Source organism: Natrix helvetica (assembly GCF_964273705.1).
Source record: "Natrix helvetica genome assembly, chromosome: W".
Classification (NCBI taxonomy): Eukaryota; Metazoa; Chordata; class Lepidosauria; order Squamata; family Natricidae; genus Natrix; species Natrix helvetica.
Window position 1 is genome coordinate 86,163,365 of NC_138555.1, and position 24,188 is coordinate 86,187,552.

The window sequence follows — 24,188 nt, forward strand, 5'->3', positions numbered from 1 at the left end:
TGGTCACTTGCCCCCAGGGTTTCTGTGGCTTCAACACCTTCTATCATTTCCTCTCTGTTAGTGAGAATTAAGTCCAATATGGCCGATCCCCTTGTTCCCTTCTCTACTTTTTGGGAAACAAAGTTGTCTGCTAGGTTTGTTAGGAACCTGTTGGATCTTCCACTTGGTGCAGAGTTTGTTTCCCAGTTGATGTCAGGGTAGTTAAAATCCCCCACTACTATTGTGGTGTGCTTCCTACATACCTTAGTTAGCTGACTAGCAAAAAGTTCATCTACTTCCTCTGCTTGGTTGGGTGGCCTGTAGTATAGACCTATGGCAGTGTCATTTCCCCCCCCCCCCAACCTTTAATATTGACCCAAATGCATTCAAGATAGTTCTCATCATTGTTGTGCTCTATTTATTTCTTATATATAGTGCAACTCCACCTCCTCTTTTATTTGGTCTATTTCTTTTAAATAATTTAACTCCTTCTACCTGTATGTTTCATTTGTGGCTTTCTTTAATGGCAACAATATCGTATCTGCCCTCTTTTACTTGAATTTCTAATTCGCCCTGTTTATTCCTCATACTCTGTGCATTGGTGTATAGACATTTGAGTCCATTTTGATTGACCTTGTGTTTACTGTCTACATAACCTGTGTTAGGCCTGACTGCCCCTATTTTCTTGCCACTTGTTTGATTCATGCACATGGTATGGCACTCACTATTAAGTGCTTGGTTTTGCTTGACAGCGGGAGTGATAATCTTACCCGCACAAACATCTGTGTTACATGCACTGATAACCCTATGAGTTTTAGATTGCTGGGGTCAGAAATGTTCTGTATCAATTAATTCTCTGTCCCCACTGTTCAGTTTAAATGTTTATCCAGAAAATCTGTGAATTTGATGCCAAGTAACTCAGTCCCTTTCTTGGATGGGTGCAAACCATCTCTTTTGTACAGTTTTTCATTGGACCAGCTGCAGGCATCATGACTAATAAAACCAAAGCCTTCCCTTTTACACCACTCCTTTAGCCACACATTAAACTCTGCTACACGCTGGCCCTTCCCTTTTTCTTCCTTCTATACAGGTAAAACCTTTATTTTCTGGGACTCCAACTCCGTCATTCTTTATTGTAGGAGATAGTAGTAATTATCAAATTCCTTAAGACCTCTAGACTTCAATTCCCAGAATTCCCCAGCTGGCATGCTCTAGGCCTGTGACGGGGCACCTGTGGCACCTGGATCCCTGTTGGTGGTAGGCCAGCCATCATCTCCGGTGTCCGTGTGCACCAGGCCTTCCCGAGGCTGGGGGTGGCCGTTTTGCCCTCCCCACGCTTCAGGAAAGCCTGGGCAGGGGTTGTGTGCGCATGCGCAGGGAGGATTGAATTGGTGTTGGCACACACACACACACAACTGTGGCACTCCGTGAGAAAAAGGTTTGCCCTCACGGCTGTAGACCAGAGGCAGGGAGCAATGGCCCCTTATCACGGGTGGGCTTCAGCATGGCTCGGGCGTTCTGGGAGTTGAAGCCCACCCGTCATAAAGGGGCCATCGTTCCCCCCTCCCCTGCTCCAGACCCTGTTCAACATTGCAAGACAACATTCAAATGCTCCAATGTGGACCAGGGAGGGAGAGCAAATGCCTGCCCATACCCTAAAAATGAGATGCACAGCCCCCTCCCCAGCTCAGTGTCCTCAGCGGCCCCCAATCCCAAACACCCTCAGTGGAGTGGGGGGAGGGGGAGCAGGGTGCCCGGGAGGCCTTCGTTCGCACAGATACCCCATAACGGTGAGCAAACATGGGAAGAGCCTGAGAAACGGAGAGGCTTTTATTGAAATCCAAATACAGCTAAACGCGTAAAACCGGCGGACGGATCTCAAAGACACGGATCCTGACCTGGCTTCACACACACACACACACACAGAGACACACACACAGACACAGACAGAGATGGAGGGGCGAGCAGGATGACGGGGTTGTTTTTAAAAAAAAGCGAGGGGAGGGGGATGGGGGATGTGAAGCCGAGGCGGTGGGGCTCAGAAGAAGTCTACGTCCTCAGGGGCGTCCAAGTCTCGGTACTCTACGATGGCGCGGGGGTCTCCTCGGACCATCCTGAAGAGAGGGAGAGGAGAAGAGAGCTGGAAGGGGGGAACTTGGAGGTCTTCTAGTCCAACCCCCTGCTCAAACAGGAGACTCTGTACCACTCTGAACAAACGGTTGTCCAGTCTCTTCTTAAAACCTCCAATGATGGAGCACCCACACTTTCTGGTGGCAAGCTGTGCCCCTGGTCAACTGTTCTCACCGTTAGGAAGTTTCTCCTTAATTCCAGGCTGCTTCTCTCCTGGAGCTTTGGAACTTAGAATCTGAGCCCCCTCTTCTTCTTTGGGGCAGCCCCTCAAATACTGGAAGGCTGCTATCACGTCCCCCCAAAGTCCTTCTTTTCTCTGGATGGGCCAAACCCAAACCCTGCAATCCTCCTTCCCACGTTTTGCTCTCCAGCCCCCGAATGGTTTTCGTTGCTCTTCTCTGCACTCTTCCCACAAGCGCAACATCACTTCTACTGCACTGTTCGGAGTATAAGGCGCACCTTTCCCCCCCCACAAAAAAAAGAGGGTGAAAATCTGGGTGCGCCTTGTACACTGAATGCAGCATTCCTGGCCTCCCGAAACCCCTGCCCCCTTCAGAGGGCCCTGCAGAGGCTTTGGGAGGCCTGCAAAGTGCTCCTGGGGGCTGGGGAGGGAAGAAAATGAGTGAAAAACGGGCTGGTTTTTGCTTGTTTTTGCCCCCCCCCCCCCGCAGCCCCCAGGAGCTCTTTGCAGGCCTCCCAAAGCCTCTGCAGGGCCTGTTTTTCACAAAAAGGTGAGGTGTGCAGAAGGTTTGGGAGGCCTGCAGAGTGCAAAACCTTTTTTTTTTTAATTTACCTCTTCAAAATCTTGGTGCGTCTTATACTCCGAAAAATACGGTATATTGTGGTGACCAGAATTGGGTGCAGCCTTGCAAGGCCTTATAAAGCGGAATTAATACTTCACCTGACCCTGATTGTGTCCCTCTGTTAATGCAGCCTTAGGACTGCGTGGCCACAGGCCAGCTGCCCATTGCCCCCCCCCACTCCCACCCCCAGGGTTGGGACCCAGCCCTGCCTCTCGCACAGGTGACGGGGAGGCTTCCCTGCAGCTACCTGTTCCGCGGTTTATTCAGGTATCCAGCCTGCCCTCGGAAGGTGTCATAGTTGCCCCGGCCGGCGGCATAGGGAGCCGGGGGGTACGGAGGGCCACCTGGGAAGAGAGGAGGAGAAACGGTGGCCTCGCTTGAATTAACCACAGAAGAACGGCCCCCTGTTGAAAAGTTTGAGGACCCCTGGACTAGACAATCTGCAGTCCAGGGGGCCGATTCACGGTCCCTCACCCCGTTGAGGGGCCGGACCAGCTGGGTGGGCGTGGCTAGGTGGCCATGTGACTGGGTGGGTGTGGCCCCGTTAGCCATCCATTTTCCCTTTGTCCTTGCTGTACTTGTGCTCAAGGCAGGGGATCTATTTACTTAAAAGAAACCCCCCCCCCCAAAGGGAAAAAGGCACAAACTTTCTTGCCACTTGCCTAACTTCATTAAAAGCAGCAGCTTCAGGCTCCTCCTCAAAAGAGGCCATTAAAAAAAGAATAAAACCAACAGGATTCCCTTCAAAATAACTCCTGATCCTATGATGTTTCACGTGTCCCCACAATAAACCAGACTGAGAACTGGACCGATTAAGACTGCAACTAAAACCCCCAAGTGGGCATGGAGGGATGCTGAGAGAAGCAGGCGGAAGAAGGCGAGAAGCAACACAAACACACACACACACACGGCCTCCAATGGTGAAGGAAGGAGGGATAATGGGACCCTCAGACCGTTGGGGGCCGGGCTTTAGTTTGAAAAAAAACCCATGAACAAATTTCTACAAGCACCGCACAACGTATCTTCATTGGCCCATGAAATAACACAACATCTAAAGGGAAGAACAATCGCAACCAACGTAAATATACTACTAGTCCGATGGGAAGGGTGGGGCTGCTTATTTGGGACGACAGGGCCAAGGGTCTTTTAAGCCCGGAGGAGAATTCACAAACCAACTGGCTTTTTGCCTCACTTGTGGATGTGTATTTGCACACATGACCATCTCCCAAAACTGTTCAGCAACCAATATATATGGGTGTGCTTTGCCTATGGGGGGAATAAAAGCAGTGGGGGGGGGGATCCTCCTTCAGGCATTCCTCTGGGGCTGCATCTGCGTCCCTCCCTCCCTCCCTCCCTCCCTTCCGCCCAGGAGGGGAGCTGCCCCACCTACCTCCGTATCCCAGGATGGGCGGGCGTGGCTGTCCATAGGGCATCAGTCCCTGGGGGGCCTGCGGTGGGTAGGGCAACCCGGGTGCCAGGCCTGAGGAGGGCAAAGGGAGGCGTTTGGCCCTTGCCAGGGGAGCAGCAGCAAAGCCGCCGCTTAGGACCAGGAAGTGCCGAGGGGACGGAGGAGCCCGCTGGGCGTTTTCTCACCCGCCTCCACCTGTGGCGAGAGAGGGGCTGCGGGGGGGGGGGGGGTGTATCGCCTTCTCTCCCAGAACTCCGGCAGGGACCCCGAGGCTCTCCTTCCCCCCCCCCCCCCCGACTCACCCTGCCCGGGGACGGGTGGCTGGTTCAGCTTGAACTCGGGCAGTGCCGGCCGCTTGGCGTCCATCAGGAAGTTGTTGAAGAAGGAGACCTCCTTCTTCACCTCCTCAATCTTCTCCGCGTGCTTGTTGAAGATGTGCTTGCGCACAAACTCCGGGCCCTGCAGGGGGGGGTGGGGGGAGAGGGAGGGGGGGTGTCAGGAGAGCCCGGGTGGGAGGGGGAGCCTGACCTTGCCTGCCAGACAAGGGGGCCGGTGGCTAGGGGGAGGGGGGGGCTGCTGGTCACCTTGAACTTCTTCCCGCTGAGCGGGCACTGCCACTTGTCCTTGCCCAGCTCCAGGGTGTTGGAGGTGACGAAGTTCTCCACTTCCTGCTCGGGGTCCTTCTTGCCCATCTTGAGGGCTTCCTCCTCCGACAGGGACTCCCGGATGCTGAAGAGGGGCAGCAGCTTCTCCTCGAAGGCCTTCTGCCACTCGGCCACTGGAAGGGCAAGGAGTCCGTCCCAGGGGGCCCCACCTCTGCCCCCCCCCAAAGCCCCCAAAGCCCCCGGCACGACCCACGGGGCGGAGGGGCTCCTCCGGGGGCAGACCAGGGTCTTGGGCTGGCAGGAAACACGACGACACCCGGCTTCTGGGCTCCCCTCCCCACCTTGGGGCAGAGCGAGGCAGGGCCAGTCCTCGACCTACAACTCTTCCCTCAGTGACGGTTCAAAGCTACAAGGGCACTGAAAAAAGTGACTTATGGCCACTTTTCACACTTACGACCCCTGCGGCTTCCCCACGGTCACCTGACCAAAATAGGGACACTTGGCAACCTGTTCATATTTACGACGGTCGCAGTGTCCCGGAGTCACGTGATCTGCTTTGACGTCAACGGGGAAGCCAGCCTCACTTAACAACCTAAGAACCGCCGTGATTCACTCATCAACCGTGGCAAGACAGGTCCTCAAACGGGGCAAAACTCACTTAGCAGCCGTCTCGCTCAGCAACGGAAACTTTGGGCTCCATTGTGGTCCTCAGTCCTTGACCTACAGCCGCCTGTTCAGCGACCATTCGTGGTCACAACAGCGCTGAGGAAAGGGGCCTCCTATACCGTCCTTGCAACTCCTGTGGCCTCTCCAGGCCCAGGAGGGAAGCCCGGGCACTGCCCGCCTGGCAGGCCTTGACTTCGGTTGCAGTGTCCCCGGGGGTCAAGGGGTCGCTGTTCCTAGCAAGCCAAGTCAATGGGGGTTGGGGGGGTTGCCTGATTCACTTACTGACTGAAGCTACGAAATCAGGTGCAGCTCCCTTCACAACTGCCCTGCTTGGCCCCAGATACTCTGGTCTCAGCGTTGGTTGTAAGGTGAGGACACCCCCCGGTGCTTCCTTCAATGGCAGCAGCGAAAGAGGAGGGCAGGGAATGTGGGGGGTGGCGGACAGGCCCCGTACCTTCACGGTGGGTGACGCGGTTGGGGGGAATGGGCCCACGCACATGGATGATCCCGCACCGGTTGGGCATCTCGTCCTCGTTGAGGTACTCGGAGGTGTTGTAGTAGTCGACCGAGTGGACGATGCGCAGGTAGAGTAGCAGCTTGTCCAGGACCTGTGTGGCACAAATGGGGAGAGGCTCAGCCCGCCTGGCACCCCGGGGGGGGGGGGGAGGCACCTTGGGACCCGCCTCCCCGGACGCAGGGCTCACCTTCACCAGCTTCTCATCCCTCTCCACCGTGATCTCGGCCGGGTTTCCCTCTTTGGGAGTCTCTTCCGAGGGCTCCCCGCTTCGGCCCAGCAGCTCCTCCTCTTCTGCGCTGACCTCCTCGATCAGGTAGTCCGTGATGTTCTTCAGGATGGGGTTCTGGGAAGGCAGATTCTGGGGGAGGGGGGGATGCCAGGTGAGGGGCAGCCCCACCCTCGCCCGCGCCTCTGCCTGGCTGCCACCGCGGCCGCCTCCCCTGGCCAGAGTCAACGGCATTACGCAGGGGGCTCTTGGCTAAGAACCGTCTGTTGGGTGACTGTTTCAAGTTACAAAGGCGCTAGGAATAGTGACCAATGACCACTTCTTCACACTTACGACCGCTATAATGTCCCTGGGGTCATGGGCTCCAAATATGGACACTTGCTTGGCAACCGGTTCATATTTATGACCGTCGCAGCGTCCCTGGGGTCAAAGGGTCGCTGGATTCACTGAACAACCGTGTGACTACCTTAAAGATGGCAGCGAGTCACTCAACGACGGCGGCGAAGAAAGGTCGTAAAACCGCAGCGCCTTCCCCGAGACTCACCGACACTTCGGAGGGCAGCTGGGCCTCGCCGGCCCCCCACAGCTGGGTCCGGTCGTCCATGGTGTGGATGAGCTTGGCCGCCAGCTTGATGTCGTTGCGCAGGATCTGCTTGTGCTGCGTCATTCCGTTGATGTTGCGCACGCGGCGAGTCAGGTCCCGATTGACGCCAGGGCTCAGCTCACAGTCGCGCAGCTGGAGGGGGGGAGGCAGGTCAGGCAGCCGGCATTCTCCCCACACCTACGCGGGAGGCCCTGCCGCCCCCCCCGGCCCCCCTCTGCCCACCAGAGAAGTGAGTGATTCTCAAGGCCCCCCCTCCCTGCCTCCCCCCCATCTCTACTTTACCCGAATATTCTGGAGATTCCAACAGATTTCCTTGATGTTGACGGTGCGGTCGAAGGTCAACCAGCCCCTCCGGAAGAACCTGGGGACGGGAGAAGGGCCGGTCAGAGGCTCTGGCAAAGCCCACCCCCCCACCCCTCATTTGCAAGGGGCTGCAGCGCCCCTCCCCTGCCAGAACAGCACCCCAGCTCCAGAAAGAGGGGCCCTCTGGGGGTGCTGTTTGGTGAGGGAAGGGGCTGCGGACCCAGGCCCTGGCAGGAACCCAGCCAACCCTCCCTGCAGCTGAGCCCTCCTCCCTGCCCCCTGGGGCTTCTGGGTTTAGGAAAGGACCAAGAGAAAAAGTATTTCCCTTCCTTCCTTCCTCTTCCTTTTTCCTTCTTTCCTTCCTAACTTTCCCTCCCCCCCTTCCCATTACTCTCTTCCTTCCTTCTTTCCTCTTTCTCTTCCTTCCTTCCGTCCTTTCTCTTTTCCTCCTTTCCTTTCTTTCTTTCCTTCTTGCCTTTCCCTCCCCCCCTTCCCATTACTCTCTTCCTTCTTTTCTTCCTTCGTTCTTTTCCCTCCCTCCCATAAAATTAACTGGCTGCCCATTTGACTCTGGGCAACTCTGGGTGGGGCACAATCGTTATTTTATCCCTGTTGTGAGCCTTCCTCACCTGGGGGGGGGGGGACTGGGGGGGGGTTCTTTTCTAAAACAAGGGGAAAGAGCTGCCACTGAGCAGGCCGCACCTCCTCCCGCCAGGCCGTGTGTGTGTGTCTGTGTGTGTGTGTGTCTGCTTCAATAAAGCTCACCCCGAACTTAAAAACCAGGGTGGGGCTGGGAGGGGGGGGGTCCCGTGTGCCCTTACCTCCGTTCCGGCTGAGGGTCCGAAAGAGCCACTCTCATGAATCCAGGGTACCTTTTGCAGAACTGAGGAAGCGGAAAGGGTTGGTGTTGTGTGTGTGTGTGTGTGTGTGTGTTGAGATGGATAGGCAATCCATCTGCCCCCCCACCCCGCCCCCTTCTCCCCCGGGGCCGCACTCACCGCCACGATCTCTGCCTGGGGGATGTTGGGGGCGATGTTGCGCACGAAGAGGGAGCAGGTCTTGTGCAGAGCGCGCGGCTTGGGCTCCCCAAGCTCCTTCTCCTTGCCTTTGGGGGAGCCCTCCCCGTCCTTCGGGCCGGCCGGCTCCTCCTTGGGCTTCTTGTCTGCAGCTGCACAGGAGGCAGATGAGGCCGGGCCTCCCCCTCCAGGGCCTGCTGGGACCCCTCAGACCCTCCCCCTGGGGGCCCCTCCCCTCTCACCTTTCTCCTCTCCTTGGGGGCGCCCGCTCTCGGAATCGCTGTCGGACTCCGAAACGCTCCCCTCGTCGTAGCTGTCGTTCCCGCTGCGCTTCCGCTTCCGCTTGTGGGTGGTCTGGAAAAGGGGAGGCAGGAGAGGGTCCCACACGCTTCCTTTGGGCCAAAGGCCTATCCCCCCCCCTCCCCACTGTCTCATTGGCCTGGAACTCTGGGGAGGGAGGGAGGGAGGGAAGGGTTGCATGTGTCCCCACATTCCCATTACTCCCCCCCCCCCGCCCCAAAAGAGCTGGAAATTAGGAAGCCTACAGGTGTTCCCCAGCTGGCTGAAGCCCCCTCTCCTGTCACTTCAGACCGGGGTGTGTGTGTGTCTGTGTGTGTGTGTGTGTGTCTCCTGGGACACAAGGTTATTCTTCTCCCCCCCAGATGTCACCCCATTTAGCTGGCCTCCCTCTTCTTGTGTCCACACACAGAGTTGACCAGAGGGCGATCTGGTGGGGGCGGAGGGACCCCCCCTTGTCACCCACCTTCTTTGCCTCCTTCTCGGGCTCCTCTTTCTTCTCCCCCCTTTTCTCCTCCTCCTCCTTCTTGCCTTTTTCCTCCGGCGCTTCCTCCTCGGCAGTCTGCAAAAGAGGCCTGGTCAGTCAGAGCCCGGCCTGCTCCTCAGTCGGGGAAGGCGGTAGGAGGCCTTGGCCCCGTTAAAGTATTCATGACCGGGAGAGACATGGGAACAAGGTCAGCCAATGAACGGGCATAGCAACTAAGTCAGCCAATGGGAGCTTAAACAGATCGGAGTCTGTGCAGGGAACTGAAACAGAAACTTAAGGAATCTGCTGCTCTGAGAAGTAAACTTAAGCAGTCTGCCTGGCTTGTCCGCCAAAAGGAAGCCAACTGCTTGGGTTTCCCTGTGACTCTCCTGCCTTGTGTTTCCTTGGAAGAACCTCCTGTTGGGATTGTACACTGAGTCACCTATCCTTCTGTATATAAAGCAGTTAAGGAATCCGGCTGCATCATTTGGCTCCGTGTGCTTCCTGGTTTTCAATGGATGCAACAAACTCTCTCTCTCTCTCTCTCTCTCTCTCTCTCTCTCTCTCTCAGCATCTCCTCCCCTCCCCTGTTTCCCACCTTGGCCTTCTTGGCCTCCTCTTTCTTCTCCTCCTTCTCGGAGGAGACTCTCCGCTCCTGCTCCGGCAGCCGGTTCTCCTCCTTCTTCCCTGGCTCAGCCTTCTCTGGGCGCTCCTCTTCCTCCTCCTGGTCCAAGACCTTCAAGTCGTGCTCTGTCCCGCCTTCCATCTTGATGACAGCTGGGGAGGCCAAAGCCTTGAATTGGACGGAGGACCCGCAGAGCCGCCAGTCCTCCGTGGCAGCGGGAGACCCGTCCCTCCAAGCCCCAGGGGGCCAAGGAGCCCAGCTCTGCCCCGTCCTTCCCCAGGCGTCCCCTGCCACGGAAGACTCCGGCCACTTTCCCAGTGTGCAGGATGGCCCTTCAAGGGCAGGAGAACCACAAACAAGGGCCGCTGTGGCTGCCTCCTCCGGGGCTTCAAGCCACCCGGGGACAGGCTGCCTCTGGGCACCTACCGGCGTCCAGGACCTTGATGATGGCATTGGCCTTGTCGATGTCCAGCTGCAGGCCCTCAAACCAGCCGTTGTCCATCAGGTAGAGAAAGACACTGAGCCGGTTCTGGAGAGCATTCTGGGCCTCCTGCTTCCTCCGTCCGGCTTCTTCCGGGTGGTATTTGGACCGGAACCTGAACGGGGTCCAAGCGAGGAGGGAAGGGAGCGGAAACAGACAGAGAAGAAGGCAGAGGGAGACACGCCTTAGCCGGAGGGGAACGGAGCGCGCTGCCCCTCAGGCACCGTCCACACATGCAAAGCTGGGGAAGGAAGTGGCAGGGAGAAGAAGGGGGCCTTGTAAGGGACGGACGGACGGACGGGTGGGAGGGACCTGAAGACCTTAAAAGAACCAGCCAGAGTCGGGCTGTATACTGGACACTCAAAAATCCTGGTTAACAGCAGCCCAGCTGTTTTGTGCAGATCTTGGGGGCTCTCCTGCCAACGGGGGCAGCCGAGGTGCCACCTCCTCCTCCTCCTCCTCCTGCTGAACCTTCAACGCAGCTCCCTTGCTGCCTCTCCTAATCAGCTCAGGGGCTCCACCTGGGCGCCTACCAGATGCTTGAGAATGCCAATGCCCATCGTCCCCACCCTATACCTGGCATCTGGGCAGGGGGGGGGGAAGAGGATGAGCGTGGGCGCTTCCCATCATATGGTGGGGGGCAAAGGCAGACTTTGAGGGAGGGGCAAGGAAGTGCATCGCACCCCATCCCTGGCCCACAAAACATCGCTCGGGTCCCCTCTGGATTTCAGCCCCACTGTGACACTTCCATTCGCTTAGAGCAGGGGGTCTGCCACGTCAACGCCTTTGGACTTCAACTCCCAGAATTCCCCATTCCGGGAGGTCCAAAGGCCTCCAAGTTGCCAAGGGGTTCTAAATGCTTGCTTGCAAGGCCCGACCGCTCCCCACTCCCAGCCCTGGTCTTGCCCCCAGACATGGCCCACCCTCCGGAAGCCTGCCTCTTGGGCCTTCCCCAGAAGGATCAGCAGAACCTTCCTGGCGCGCCTTGGTCAGAGAGCTGCCGCCTTGTGTGGGGAGTTTGCACCCTCTGCTGGTTGGGCTGGGGATAGGCCCTCTGCTAGCCCCGGGTGCCAAACCTGATGGGGAGGCGCCGGTGGGAGGGCTGTGAAAGGGGGGGGGGGAACGGAGTGGACACAACCAAAGCCAAAGCAGGCCTTCTCTATAACGTGACCAGGCCAACCGGAAACGAGCCCTTAGAAATGTTAGTTTCCTTTCTCTCAGCTCTGATTTAAGAAGACAGAACACGTCATACATACACGGAGGGAGCCACACTGCGAGCCTTCCAAGCGAAGAGAGTTTTCTTCGGCGGATTTTAAGAAAAACCGCCCGGATTTAGGAACATTGGAATCTCTCTCTCTCTCTCTCTCTCTCTCTCGTGCTGGGGTGCAGGACTTGAAAAAGAGGAGCCGCCTGCACGATCCTGAGCTGTCTACCTCCTATGGATTCACATTCAGCTACTCACTGCATTGTGCACAGTGAAGGCCCTGGCTGGCTAAGCTACGGAGGAAAAAAAAAATCCACCACTACCAGCCGAGAGAGGAAGGAAAAAATGGAAAAAAAAAATGAAAAAGAAAACCAGATTCAAGGCTCTTGGGTGTGTTTGGATTTATTTATGGATTCTCCCGGTTGAGGACGGCTGAATTTTGGAGTCTCCTGCGAGAGGTTCGTGGGAGGAGGGGAGAAAAGGCCGTGTTATTACAGTTAACATCCAAAACAAAAGGAAATCAAAAAAATAAATAAAAGCTAGGAAGGAAATCAAAAGTGGTTAAAGCGAAGAGACATCAGCTACAGCCCACAGAATATGGGGAGAAAAGACAACCCGCCTCCATCCTTCTCTTGAGCCACGGCCGGGGCAAAGGACCCTCTCATTTGGGGGGAAGGGGGCAGGCCTTGCCTCATCCCCATAAAGACCCCTTTGCTCCCTCCTGCCGCAGACACCGGGGTGGGCTTCCATGCCTCCCAGCACGCGAGCTTCTCCCGGGGCTGGGAAAACCTGGGATTCTGGGCTGTTGTTTTCCAGCCTTTGCAGCTGCCCCCCCGCGCCCCCTCCCCAAATGACCCCAGCAGTTTCCGAGGAGAAAACCCGCAGCCGAGGTCAGCCACTCTTCCGTGCTTCAGGCTGGAAAACAAGGAGCCTCTTTTCCATTTTCCCCCTGGAAGGTTGGCAGGACCAGCCTGTCCTATTTTAACTGAATCTTTTTAGTGTGGGGCACTCAGTGGGGAGGGGGGGCAGGTCTGAGCACCTCCCTTCTCTCCCCCCCTCCCCAAAAAAGGGATTGACAGGCAGGCAAGGCAACCATAGGCAGCTATTCCCCCTGGTTCCCCCCCCCCCCCCAGCTATGAATATGCCCCCTTGGAGAGGATGCCCTCCTACGAAGGGACACCCAGGATTCTGGGGATGTCCAGGCAAATTACACAGCAGCCCTAAAACAAGATATCGGCAGTCCTCGACTTACAACCGTTCAAAGTTCTGACTTGCAAGCCTTTTTTCACACTTACGACCATTGCTGCATCCCCACGGGATCAAAATTCAGACGTTTGGCAACTGATTCATATTTACGACAGTCGTAGTGTTCCATGTGTGTGTGTGTGTCACACCATCCCGTTTTGCGACCTTCCGATAAGCAAAGTCAACGGAGGAAGCCAGATTCACTCAACAAGTGTGTTACTCAGTGGCGAGGGAGGTCGTAAAATGAAGCAAAGCTCGCTTAACCGATGCCTAGTTGAGTAACATCGGGCCCAAGTGCAGTCGTAAGTCGGGGGCTGCCTGATCTATCAAGCCAGCTTGGTGTTGTGGTTAAGGCGGCCAACCAGGATCTGGGAGAGGGTGAGGAGGAGCCAGGAGGGGCAACCCAGGAAAGCCCAGGAGGTCAGTAGCGGCTCCTGCCCAACTGTTCTGGTTGCCAAGAAAAGGGGGTGGAAAAGATTAAAATCTATCTATATTTTGGCCGCTGAAAAGAGCTGGGAAGCAGAGACGGAGCCTCTGGGGCGGAAACAGCGGCCTTCTCTCCCAGGCAGCCCTGAAAGGGGGTAGAGATGGAGGGGGGCCCCAGAGGCTGCAGAGGGGAGGAGAGGGAGGGTCTCGTTTCCCCTCCTTGGCTTGGTGGGTTCTGTTGTTTCATTTCCCGTCTCCTTTCCTTGCCTTCCTCTCCATTGGTGGAGGCTGCCCGGAGGGGCCAATAAACCTCCTGAATTCTCTCCAGTGGCATCAAAGGGAGAGGAAACGGCTGGAGGGGATTGGCCAACCGTGACCTCCGGCACTGCTGCACCCGTTTCCCCAAAAGCAGGAAGGAGAGAGAGACCGGCTGCCCCCCCCCACTTCCTCCGCTCTCTCCCGGGGAGGAGGCCCTGGGCCCTTCCACCTGCCCCCCCCCCGGGGTCAGATGCGCTGCTGCTGCTGCTGCTGCTTCTCAAGCCTTGGGCCCCTCCCTCCCTGACCTCCCACCGTCTTGGCATCCAACTGCTTCCCCCTAAACCTTCCCAGCTTTAGCGCATTCTCTGGTTTTGGCCGCCCAATTGAGAAACAGCCCATGCTGGTCAGGCGCTCTTTCTAGGCGCTGATGGGGAAGGGAGGGGCGAGGGCTCCTTCAGCTCACAAGGGCATTTGGGGCCACAGAGAGGACGTTGCTCTTCAGCCAAGGGGGGGGGGGGGCTCCCTCGGCTGGCTTATTTCGATGCAAAACCCGAGGACCCCAAATGGGTGAGAAAGCCCCCTCCCCTTCAGGCAACCCTCTGGAGGAGGAGAGGCTGCCAGGAGGGGAAGCGCTGAGGGGGCCTGGCTGCCCGGGGACCCTCCTGCTTTTCGTCTGAGGACCTGGGGGTGCACAGGCAGACCTCGACTTACAAACGTCCACTTAGTGGCCATTCAAAGTTACCGCTTTGTGAGGAGTTGGGATCGTTTTTGCACTTAAAAATGTTACAGCAAACGCCTCCCTGCCCCCCCCACCCCCGGGGTCACCCGATCAAAAGTTTGAACACTTGGCAACTGACTCGTATTTATGACGGTCACAATTGTCCTGGGGTCACATAATCCCCATTTGCGACCTTCCGACAGGCAGAGTCCACAGGGAAGCCAGATTCGCTTAACGACTGGGTTACTAACTTAACAAATGTAGTGAATGGCTTAATTGTGGCAAGGAAGGTCGTAAAATGGGGGGAAACTCAAGAAATGTTTCACTTAGCGACAGAATTGCAGTTGTAAGTCGAGGGCTGCCGGTGTATTGTTCAGCCAGGATTGCTGTGGCACTGAAGGCCAGGAAATAAACAAACAAACATTAAAAAAAAAAACTATTGCTGAAATGTCTAAACCCAGAAACCACCAGCAATGCCTGACCCACCCACCCGCTTCTCTCCTGGGGTTTTTACATTTGGAAACCCACCCGCCTGCCCGTGAGGCCCTCCTCCCTGCCCTCCGAGGCGGGCAGCCCAGCCCACGAGAGACGTACCACTCTTCCTCCTTGTGGGCCAGGAAGAAATTTTGCATCTGCTGGCGGCGGAAATCCAGCTTGTAGTCGTTGTAGCGCTTCACGGCCTCCGTCTCGTCCACGGAGTCATCCAAGGACAGGAGGAACTCCTTGAAATTCTTCATGACGGGCGGAGCGATGCCCAGGTCCACTTCTGCGATATTCCCCAACCTGGAGGGAGGAGGAAGAGGAGGGATTAGCCGGCAGCCACCACTTCCTTCCCGCTGTTTTATGCCTCAAGAATACCCAGGTAGCGTTCCTGCTAGAAAATTCTAACAGGAACAAAAGAAAGATTAATAAAGAAACCGTCTAATTACTTATTGGGCATAAAATTGGAAGAGGAACAAGTAAAAGAGATAATGATAGCATGAGAGAAAATACGATATTATTGGATAAATGGCAGAAATTGTGGGACAGGAACTACAAATTAACAACGTCAACTGCATATCAAGAGAATTCGTATGATGTTTTACAGATGGCATCTACCACCGGCAATGGTTGGAGAGAGAAAAAAGGAGTTTGGAAATGAAGAAAGCTAAAAAATAAGTAGATAATACACTTAGAGATATAAATAAGATGAAAACTGTTAGTATGTGTATGACGAGAATAATGATGTTTAATGTTGGTATGATACTGTTGCTAGGAGCTATTAAGAAGAAAAATGGAGAGTTTTATAACGTTTAAATGCTCAATATATTATAATACTAAACTTACGGAAATAATGTTAATATGTGAAAGTTGTGGCAAAAGAGGAACGATGTTGCATAGAGATGTTTGCACCCAGACTAACACACTGCTTAAGGAAAGATAGAATATTTATTTTTGTAACTAAAAAATAGTAAAACTTAAAAAAAAAAGAATACACGGGGAGTTGAAAGCAGGCAGAGTGAAGATGGAGAGCATCAAAGCAAGAGAAACGTTGAGAAAATGAAAACAGTACCTGTGAGTCAAGAGTTACTCTCCAAAGCTGTCAACTTTAAGACTTGGGGACCGTCTCCTGGTGATTGGTCTAAAGGCACCCAGTCAGCTTTCCTGCTTATTGCGGGACTAGAACTCACCATCACCTGGTGATTGGCTCAAAGTCAGTTCTAGGAATTGAATTTGGAATTCTAGGAGTTGGAAGTCCACAAGTCTTAAAATTGTAGGCTTGACCACTATAGAAACCATTGTTTCTACTAATAATGGAATGGAATGGAATGCAGAAAAGAAGAATATAGACTTCAGAATTGGAATGGAATGGGCTACAACGGAATATTTTGCTTAAAGGAAGAAAGCACGCAAAATAAAGAGTAAAAATGCAAGCTCAAGAAACGCTTAAAAGCAAGAAGAACTGAAGATGGAGAGAGAGCCATCTTCCTCGTTTGATGACAGAAGCTCGCCAGCCACGCCGTGACCTTTCCCAGTGGCATCTCGGCTGCCACAGGGAAAGTCAGGAGGGCAGCTCTGAACTGTTTACTAGGGAAACTGAAGCTGTAGCAGCCGAAAGGGCAAAAGAAAAAGAGTTCAGCTGCAGAATACCCCAAGGGATTTTCAGAAACTCCCCTCTCAAACAGCATTTGCACTGCCTCCTCCTCCTCCTCCTGAAGAATCATGCAGATGAGCAAGAGAGGAGACATGGCTTTTGGCCTCAAAGCATAGGTGATTCGCAATCAAAATTGCCTCCTTTTTTTTCCCTTCTCAGGAAAGTCCTTTAAATCAACCCTGATCTGAGTTTGTGGGCTTACACAGCTTTCCTACCTGGGACTGCCTTTGGCATTTCAGAACTAACCAAACACCCAGGGGTTCAGCAATTAAAGCACCAGGCCAGAAACCAGGAGATGGCGAGTTCTAGTCCTGCCTTCGGCATGAAAGCCAGCCAGGTGACTCTGGGCCGATCCCTCTCTCTCAGCCCAATCCACCTCACAGGGGTGTTATGGGGAAAACAATACAATACAATACAATACAATAGTAGAGTTGGAAGGGACCTTGGAGGTCTTCTAGTCCAACCCCCTGCCTAGGCAGGAAACCCTATACCGTTTCAGACAAATAGCTATCCAACATCTTCTTAAAGACTTCCAGTGTTGGGGCATTCACAACTTCTGGAGGCAAGCTGTTCCACTGATTAATTGTTCTCACTGTCAGGAAATTTCTCCTCAGTTCTAAGTTGCTTCTCTCCTTGATTAGTTTCCACCCATTGCTTCTTGTTCTACCCTCAGGTGCTTTGGAGAATAGCTTGACTCCCTCTTCTTTGTGGCAACCTCTGAGATATTGGAGGAGGCAGGCTTGTTGGGTATTTATTTATTTATTTATTTATTTATTACTTGAACTTATTAGTCGCCCCCTCTCCCCACAGGGACTCGGGGCGACGTACAAAAGTATTATATAGCGTACAGAGGAGGTAAGAATAAATAAATAAGTTACAATACCTAAAAAAGTTAAAACCCCAGTGAAATTAACCCTTAAAAACTAAAATTACCAATTAAAAATGCCCTGGGCTGGAGAGGCTGTAGTATTATGCCAGGTCAGCTAGTCGAAACAGGTAGGTTTTCAGCTTCATACGGAAGGAGCGAAGGTCGGTTGTTGTCCTGATGTCTGGGGGGAGGTCATTCCAAAGGGTGGGGCCCACTACAGAGAAGGCCCTACTCCTGGGCGTTGCCCTCTGGCACTCTCTGGAGGACAGCACCCGGAGTAGTCCCTCTCTGTGTGAGCGGACGGGTCGCAGGGATGTATGGGGCAGGACGCGATCCCGCAGGTAACTAGGCCCTGTGCCATGGAGCGCTTTGAAGGTGGTAACCAGCACCTTGAAGCGCACCCGGTAGGCCACAGGAAGCCAGTGCAGCTCGCGCAGGATAGGTGTTATATGGGAGAACCTCGATCTCCCCATAATTACCCGCGCGGCTGCATTCTGGACCAACTGCAGTCTCCGGGTGCACCTCAAGGGGAGCCCCATGTAGAGAGCGTTACAGTAGTCCAGGCGAGACGTCACCAGCGCGTGAGTGACTGTGCGCAAGGCCTCCCGGTCCAAAAGGGGCCGCAATTGGCGCACCAGGTGAACCTGGTGGAACGCCCCCCTCGCCACGGCTGCCACGTGATCTTCCATAGACAGCCGGGCATCAAGGAGGATGCCCAAATTGCGCGCCCCTTCCACCGGGGCTAATTGATCGTCCCCGATGGCCAGCGATGGCATATGCTGGTTGAACCGGGAAGCCGGAAGCCACAGCCACTCTGTCTTGGAGGGGTTGAGCCTGAGCCTGTTGTCATCCATCCAGACCCGTACGGCTTCCAGACACCGGGACATCACTTCAACAGCCTCGTTGGGGTGGTTTGGGGTGGAAATGTACAGCTGAGTGTCATCAGCGTACAGATGGTATCCCACCACAAAACCACGGATGATCTCGCCCAGCGGCTTCATATATACGTTGAACAGGAGAGGCGAGAGGATCGACCCCTGTGGGACCCCACAGATAAGGGGCCTCGCGGTCGACCTCTCCTCTCCTGCCAACACACATTGCGTCCGGCCAGAGAGGTAGGAGCGGAACCATTGTAATACGGTGCCCCCGACCCCCAACCCCTCCAGACGGCGCAATAGGATACCATGGTCGATGGTATCGAAGGCCGCCGAGAGGTCTAATAGGACAAGGATGGAGGAACAACCCCCATCCTTTGCCCTCCAGAGATCATCCACCAACGCGACCAAGGCTGTCTCTGTGCTGTGACCGGGTCGGAAGCCGGACTGGCGCGGGTCTAGATAATCAGCTTCCTCCAGGTGGCGCGGAAACTGCTGAGCCACCACACTCTCAACAACCTTCGCTAAGAAAGGAAGGTTGGAGACAGGACGGTAATTTGCTAGCTCCGTTGGGTCCAGAGAAGGCTTCTTGAGCAGGGGCCTCACCACCGCCTCTTTCAAGGCGGTTGGTAAAAGGCCCTCACCCAGCGAAGCGTTCACCAGCCCCAGTAGCCAGCCTCGTGAGGATATGTTTGTCACCTTGAGTTATTTGTAAAATAATAAAGGTGGGATACAGATAGATGATATAAGATAGATACATGATAGATAAATATAGATGATAAGAGTGATAGAGATAGATACATTAGACAGGCAGACAAGACAGATAAATGATAGAGATAGATACATGATAGATAGAGATAAATATAGAGATACATGATAGTTAAATAGACAGATAGATAAATGATATAGATACACAATAGATAGATCGATAGATAGATCGATAGATAGATATAAATAAGAGATAGATACATGGTAGACAGACAGGCAGACAGATAATGAGAGGTGGGGGGAGAGGAGATACCCCCAAGAACCAGCTTACCTGGCTTGGATGGGGAGGATGTGGTGTTGGGTCACGTGCATTTCCGGGTGTGCCCAGGGCTGGGGAGGCCCATAGGAGGGGCCCGTGGAGACCCCGCTGTAAGGCATCTCATAGCCGGAATGGTAGGGATCTGCTGTGTGCTCATCCCTGCGGAAGGAAGGAAGGAGGAGATCCTTTCGCACATGCTCAGAAGGGGCCTCCCTCAGCTAAACCCCCAGAGCAGGAGGCTCAGGTCCCTGGGGGGAGACAGACCCCACGCCCGCCTGACACAAATTCTTCCTTATCGTAGGGCACTTCCACATCATATTTCAGGAAAACGGAACATGGGAATAAAATACTAAAACACAGAATATGAAATCTGAAATCTTAACAGGAAGATTCCACCTAAGTTGCAAAGATAATTTTTTACGAAAACCCACCAATCCCGTCTCATGCGCTTCTGTGGTGGGCTCAGCTCGTGACGCGGGGGGGAGAAGCGTTCCCGCCTGCTCCGGTCGTAATCCCGGTATTCCCCTCTGCTCCGGCGCTCCCGGCCTCGGTCCCATTCCCTAGCGGAAGGAAAGAGGTCAGCGTTTGCATCCTGCTGACCCGGCCTGCATTCCTGGCAGCAGGACTCATACAGAAGCCGTAAACACGACAAGAAAAGCTCCCCTGACAACCTCAGGAACCAAAGGCCTGTCCAAGGGAGTTCCTTTGGGTCGGCTGGCTGAAAGGGATTTGAATTCCCTGGGGTGGAGAGTGCAGGCAGAGGCTGTTTTCTAGCTCCCCTTTCTCAATTGTGGGAGCATCATCTATGCCCCCCAGCTGGAGTAACACAATGGCTTAGCCCCTGCTAAACAGCCTTGTGGCGACTGGCAGGGCAAAGGACGGGTCCTTCCGTACGTACCCACGGGCAGAAGAAGCCTCAAGGTATTTTGGGCAGGCCCCTTTGCTTGCAAACCCTGCATATATTTCTATCTACTGTATTTTTCGGAGTATAAAATGCACCACCCCCCCACAAAAAAAGAGGGTGAGAATTTGGATGCACCTTACATACCGAATGTAGCTCAGCTCCCCCACCGTTTCCCCCCCCCCTTGGCCTCTGCCTCCCAGCAATTTACCTCCTTGCAGCCAACGGGGAAAATGGGGCTTGCAGCGGCTGCAATAGGCAGTGATGGAGAACCTATGTGTGTGCGTGTGCCCACAGGCCTGTCCCTTGGCCATTTGGGAATCTGTTTTCAGGCAGTTTTGGGGTCAAAAACAGCCTCTTTCTTTTGGCCATTTTTGGGTGCCCCAGCGCCCACAAAGACCAGCTGGAAACTGGTCTTCCTGGGCGCTTTGTGGGGGCAGATTCCCCCCCCTCCCATTTCCCTCCCCAAAAGCTAGGTGCGTCTTATACTTGGGAGTGTCTTATACTCCGAAAAATACGGTACTTGAGTTTTTGGAGGTGTCTGTCTGTTTTCTTGCAGATATTTCATTGCTCAAGCCAGGTAATATCATTAATGCTAGAAGGGAGTGGGGTTTACGGGGAGAGGAGGACGGTGGGGTCCTTGGTGCTCACTGAGCTTGGTGGTTTTCTTGCAGACGTTTTAAGACCCAGCTAAGGAACATCATCAGCGCTAGAAGAGGGTGGGGATTACATTTCTAGTACTGATGATGTAACCTAGTGGGGTCATGAGATATCTGCAAGAAAACAGGCCAGCTCAGAAAGCACCGAGGACTCCCGATTTCAACCCTGAGCTGCAAATATTCTCCTTTATTAGTCCTACCTACTTTCCAAACTGAAGGCCAAGCCTGTCCAGTGGGCCCCAAAGAGCAAAGAGGAGCTTTCAGTCTGCTTGGCCCTTTCTCCACCCTTCTCTGTCCTCCGGGCATCACCTGTCACTCCAGTCGTCTCGGCGTCGGTCGTCTCGCTCTCGAGAGCGATCGTAGTCACTTCTCTCGCGTCGGAATTTGTCCCTGCGCCTGCGGTCGTATTCGTCATCGCTGTCTCCCATTGCGGTGGCTCAAGACCATCTGGAGGACAGAGGCGGAATGAAGCCGAGATCAGTCTGCCTGCAGGGGAAGCGGGTGGGCTGCCTGGAAGGGGCAGAAGGACCCTGGGCACAAGCGCTAAACCGCATCCAGTCTCCCTTAGCAACCAGGAAGCTCTTCAAGAACTTGGGGTGGGGGTGGAGGAAGGATCTCTGTTTGCAGGAATTTATTTGCTATTAAGTTTATAAGCTGCCCATCTCACTGTTGAGCGACTCTGGGAAGCTTACAATATCACAGGGATTAGTTGGTGGGTTACCCCTATAGAAACGGAGAGTGATTATTAATTGACAAAACTAAAAAGTTGATATTATACCTTTATTAAGGATTTCACTGCACCAAAAAAAAATCAGAAGTCACTGCTCTTTCCTTCCTTTTCCCAGCTTCCCTCATTTTATTCCCTCTCTTTCCTTTCCTTTCCCATTTTTCTAACATCCTTACTTGTATTTTACGTTAAGAAAAAAGCCCTTTAATTATTATCTGCTGCCTATTTCAACTTGAGGCTACTCTACACAGCCACAACAATAAAAAGGAGAAAATAAAAAGGAAACTGAAACAAATTGAAAGTAAAATAGAAGAAAATAAACAAGAAAAAAGTAAATGAGAATACATTGATTATACAATGTACACATATAGACACACAATCCTTGACTTACGTCAATTGAGTCCAAAATTTCTGTGGTTAAGTGAATTTTGCCCCATTTTACAACTTTTCTTGCCCCAGCTTTTGAATCCCAAGTTGTCAAGTTAGTAACCTGGCTGTGAAGTGAATGTGGCTTCCCCAATGACTTTGCTCATCAGAAGGTCGCAAAAGGGGATCATGTGACCCACCCACCCACTCGGATGCTGCAACCGTCATAACACGAGTTAAGTTGTCAAGTGTCCCAATTGACAACTGGGGATGCAGCAAGTGGGAAAATCATATATAGGTCACTTTCTTCAATGCCAGGGGAGAGCACACACACACACACGTGTAAAAGAAGAGACAGACGTTGTGATCTCCAAAACTTAAAATATATTACCCGCTTGAGAACACGTCTGAAGTAAAAAATGACAGAGCTAATTCTAGGTGTGAGGCGGGTGGATAGGCCCATCACATCCAATGCCAAATTGATCAATGATGTATAAAGGCAGATATCTCATCAATGGTAGTTTTTAACACTCTGACATGTTAGCAGAAGTTAATGAAAGCTAAGTGGGTAATATATTTCAAGTTCTGGAGATCGCAATGTCGGTCTCTTCTTTTAACACTACACCTGGTTAAATATATACATGTATGATACATAAGTTTTTCATTCCCCTGGCTCAGCTGATAAGGGGGGGAGAGCTTGTGGCTTAGAGGTTAATACAACTGCCTAATATGTAAAAACAGCCCAGGTTTGAATCCCAGTACGGGTATGGCTAGCTGATGAGAGCTAAATAGCTTGAAATAGATCTATACTAGTCTCCCTTCGTTTATCACCAAACAATTCTATACAGTCTATATACACACCCACCCACAATCAAACAATATACTTGGCCGAGCGCCAGCTCTCCCTCCCTCCCTCCCGCAGCAGCGTCCATTACTCGAGGCGGCGCCCACTGCTAGCCTAGCCCCCGAGGGGCCAAGCGGGCTGAAGGAAGGGAAGCGGGGCCAGAGCCGCGAGGAGGGCCAAGGCCCGCCGTCCCCGGGACCCCAGCAGGCACAGCCGAGCCGGCCACGGATGATGGGCCCGCGGGAGGGGCTCTTTCCCACATGGGGGGGGGGGCGAAGGAAATGGCGGCGGGAGGCGACGCCGCCTCGCTCCTCACCGGCTACCCGAGGCGCCGCTGGCTGCAGGGTCCGAGAGCGGCCTCGGCAGCGCGGTCACCTCGCTGCCCGCGCCGGAAGCCCGCCGCCTCTGCAGGACGCACTTCCGGCCCCGCCTCCAGACGTAATTTTAACGCGCCGGAAGCCCCGCCGGAGGGAGGCGGGGCTAAGCGAACTTCTGGCGGTTCTCTAGTCCGCCAGGTCTTATCTTGTGCAATGCTTGGGGGAGGAGTGGAATTCCCATCATCCCCAGCCATGTGGGCCAAATCCAGGTGGTCGCCTGAATGTCGGCCCACTTAGGAGGAGAAAGAGAGAGTGTTGCTTAGATCATAGGTCTCCAAGCTTGGCCACTTTAAAACTTGGGGACTTCAACTCCCAGAATTCCTCAGTCAGCTTTAGAATTCTGGGAGTTGAAGTCCCCAAGTGGCCAAGCTTGGAGACACCTGGCTTAGAAGGACGATCTAGCCTCGTACAGCTCTATTTCCGCAAAACGCTTGGGCCAAGCGCGTTTCACCATAAAGGCGAGGGAAGCCTAGAGCAGCAACTGAGTTGACTAGCCCGCCAAAGCGGCGGCCGGAGAGCTAGGAAAGTGAAGAGTCATCTCCCCGACCCCTCAAGGTGTCACTGGCGGGGTTTCTGATCGCCTCTTCCTGCCCACGTGGAGGGAGGAGGGACTTCCTGGACTATTTTCAGTTTCTCCCCTTTTTTACAGTCTTGGCAAAACTTTGCTTTCCTCCCTCTCGACCCCCCCCACCCGCCTTGCAACCTTAGAAAGCGGGAAATTCTGCTTCCTTTATGACGTCTTTAGGCCACAGCATTTGATTCATCTGCAAAAGTCTAGACAGGCGCATCTCTGGGATTGCACTTGGATGGGAGACCACCAAGAAATTCCAGGGCTGAGAGCCAGGAAAGTTGGGGGGGGGGGGGAAGCCCCAGGAGGATGTCCCAAGAGAGACCCACTGGCAGTGCCCAGAGATGGAACTCCCACCGATGGAGGCTTTGGATTCTCCTTGGTCAAAAATCAGTCCAGAGACTTTTCATGGGACGCTTTGCAAGGAAAAAGGCTTGGGACCCTCACACCTTTCTCCCCTCAAGGTTACGCTCATCCTTCTTGGCTCTCCAAGGATTCGAACTCAGAGCAAGGACAAGCTCACCCCCGGCCCACCAACAGCCAACCCTATTGCACGAACGAAGGCAAATAGACAGGGTCCCATTATAAATGATTCAGGATCCAATCTGGGTCGGTCACTGGGACGAGAGGTTGGCTCTTCTGAAGTTTCACGCTCGTGCTGGAGCCCATCCTCGGGGAAACTTCTCTCTTTCTCTGTCCAGAATAAAACCTTATTCTTAATTTCCTTTTTAACTTTTGTAATATGTTTTTTTTTTAAATGTTGTACGCCGCCCTGAGTCCTTTGGGAGAAGGGCGGCATATAAATCCAATAAGCAAACAAACAAACCTTATTCCTTAGAGCAAGGGTCTCCAAGCTTGGGCCCTT

At 53.9% G+C, this 24,188-nt stretch overlaps 1 protein-coding gene across 1 annotated transcript; it reads right to left on the bottom strand.

Annotated features, from left to right (window-relative positions):
- Positions 1 to 1,787: 1,787 nt before the first annotated feature.
- On the bottom strand, positions 1,788 to 22,824 carry LOC309400689 (serrate RNA effector molecule homolog). The gene is made up of 20 exons (XM_081969297.1): positions 22,695 to 22,824; positions 20,751 to 20,888; positions 19,313 to 19,441; positions 18,894 to 19,040; positions 14,572 to 14,760; positions 10,072 to 10,241; positions 9,619 to 9,797; positions 9,021 to 9,116; positions 8,500 to 8,611; positions 8,240 to 8,409; positions 8,063 to 8,124; positions 7,221 to 7,299; positions 6,879 to 7,070; positions 6,296 to 6,466; positions 6,046 to 6,199; positions 4,905 to 5,098; positions 4,623 to 4,779; positions 4,303 to 4,392; positions 3,160 to 3,256; positions 1,788 to 2,093 (listed from the first exon to the last, which is right to left on the bottom strand). Exons 2-20 carry the CDS (start codon positions 20,867 to 20,869, stop codon positions 2,018 to 2,020), a joined length of 2,583 nt encoding a protein of 860 aa, XP_081825423.1. The 5' UTR covers positions 20,870 to 20,888; positions 22,695 to 22,824; the 3' UTR covers positions 1,788 to 2,017.
- Positions 22,825 to 24,188: the final 1,364 nt, after the last annotated feature.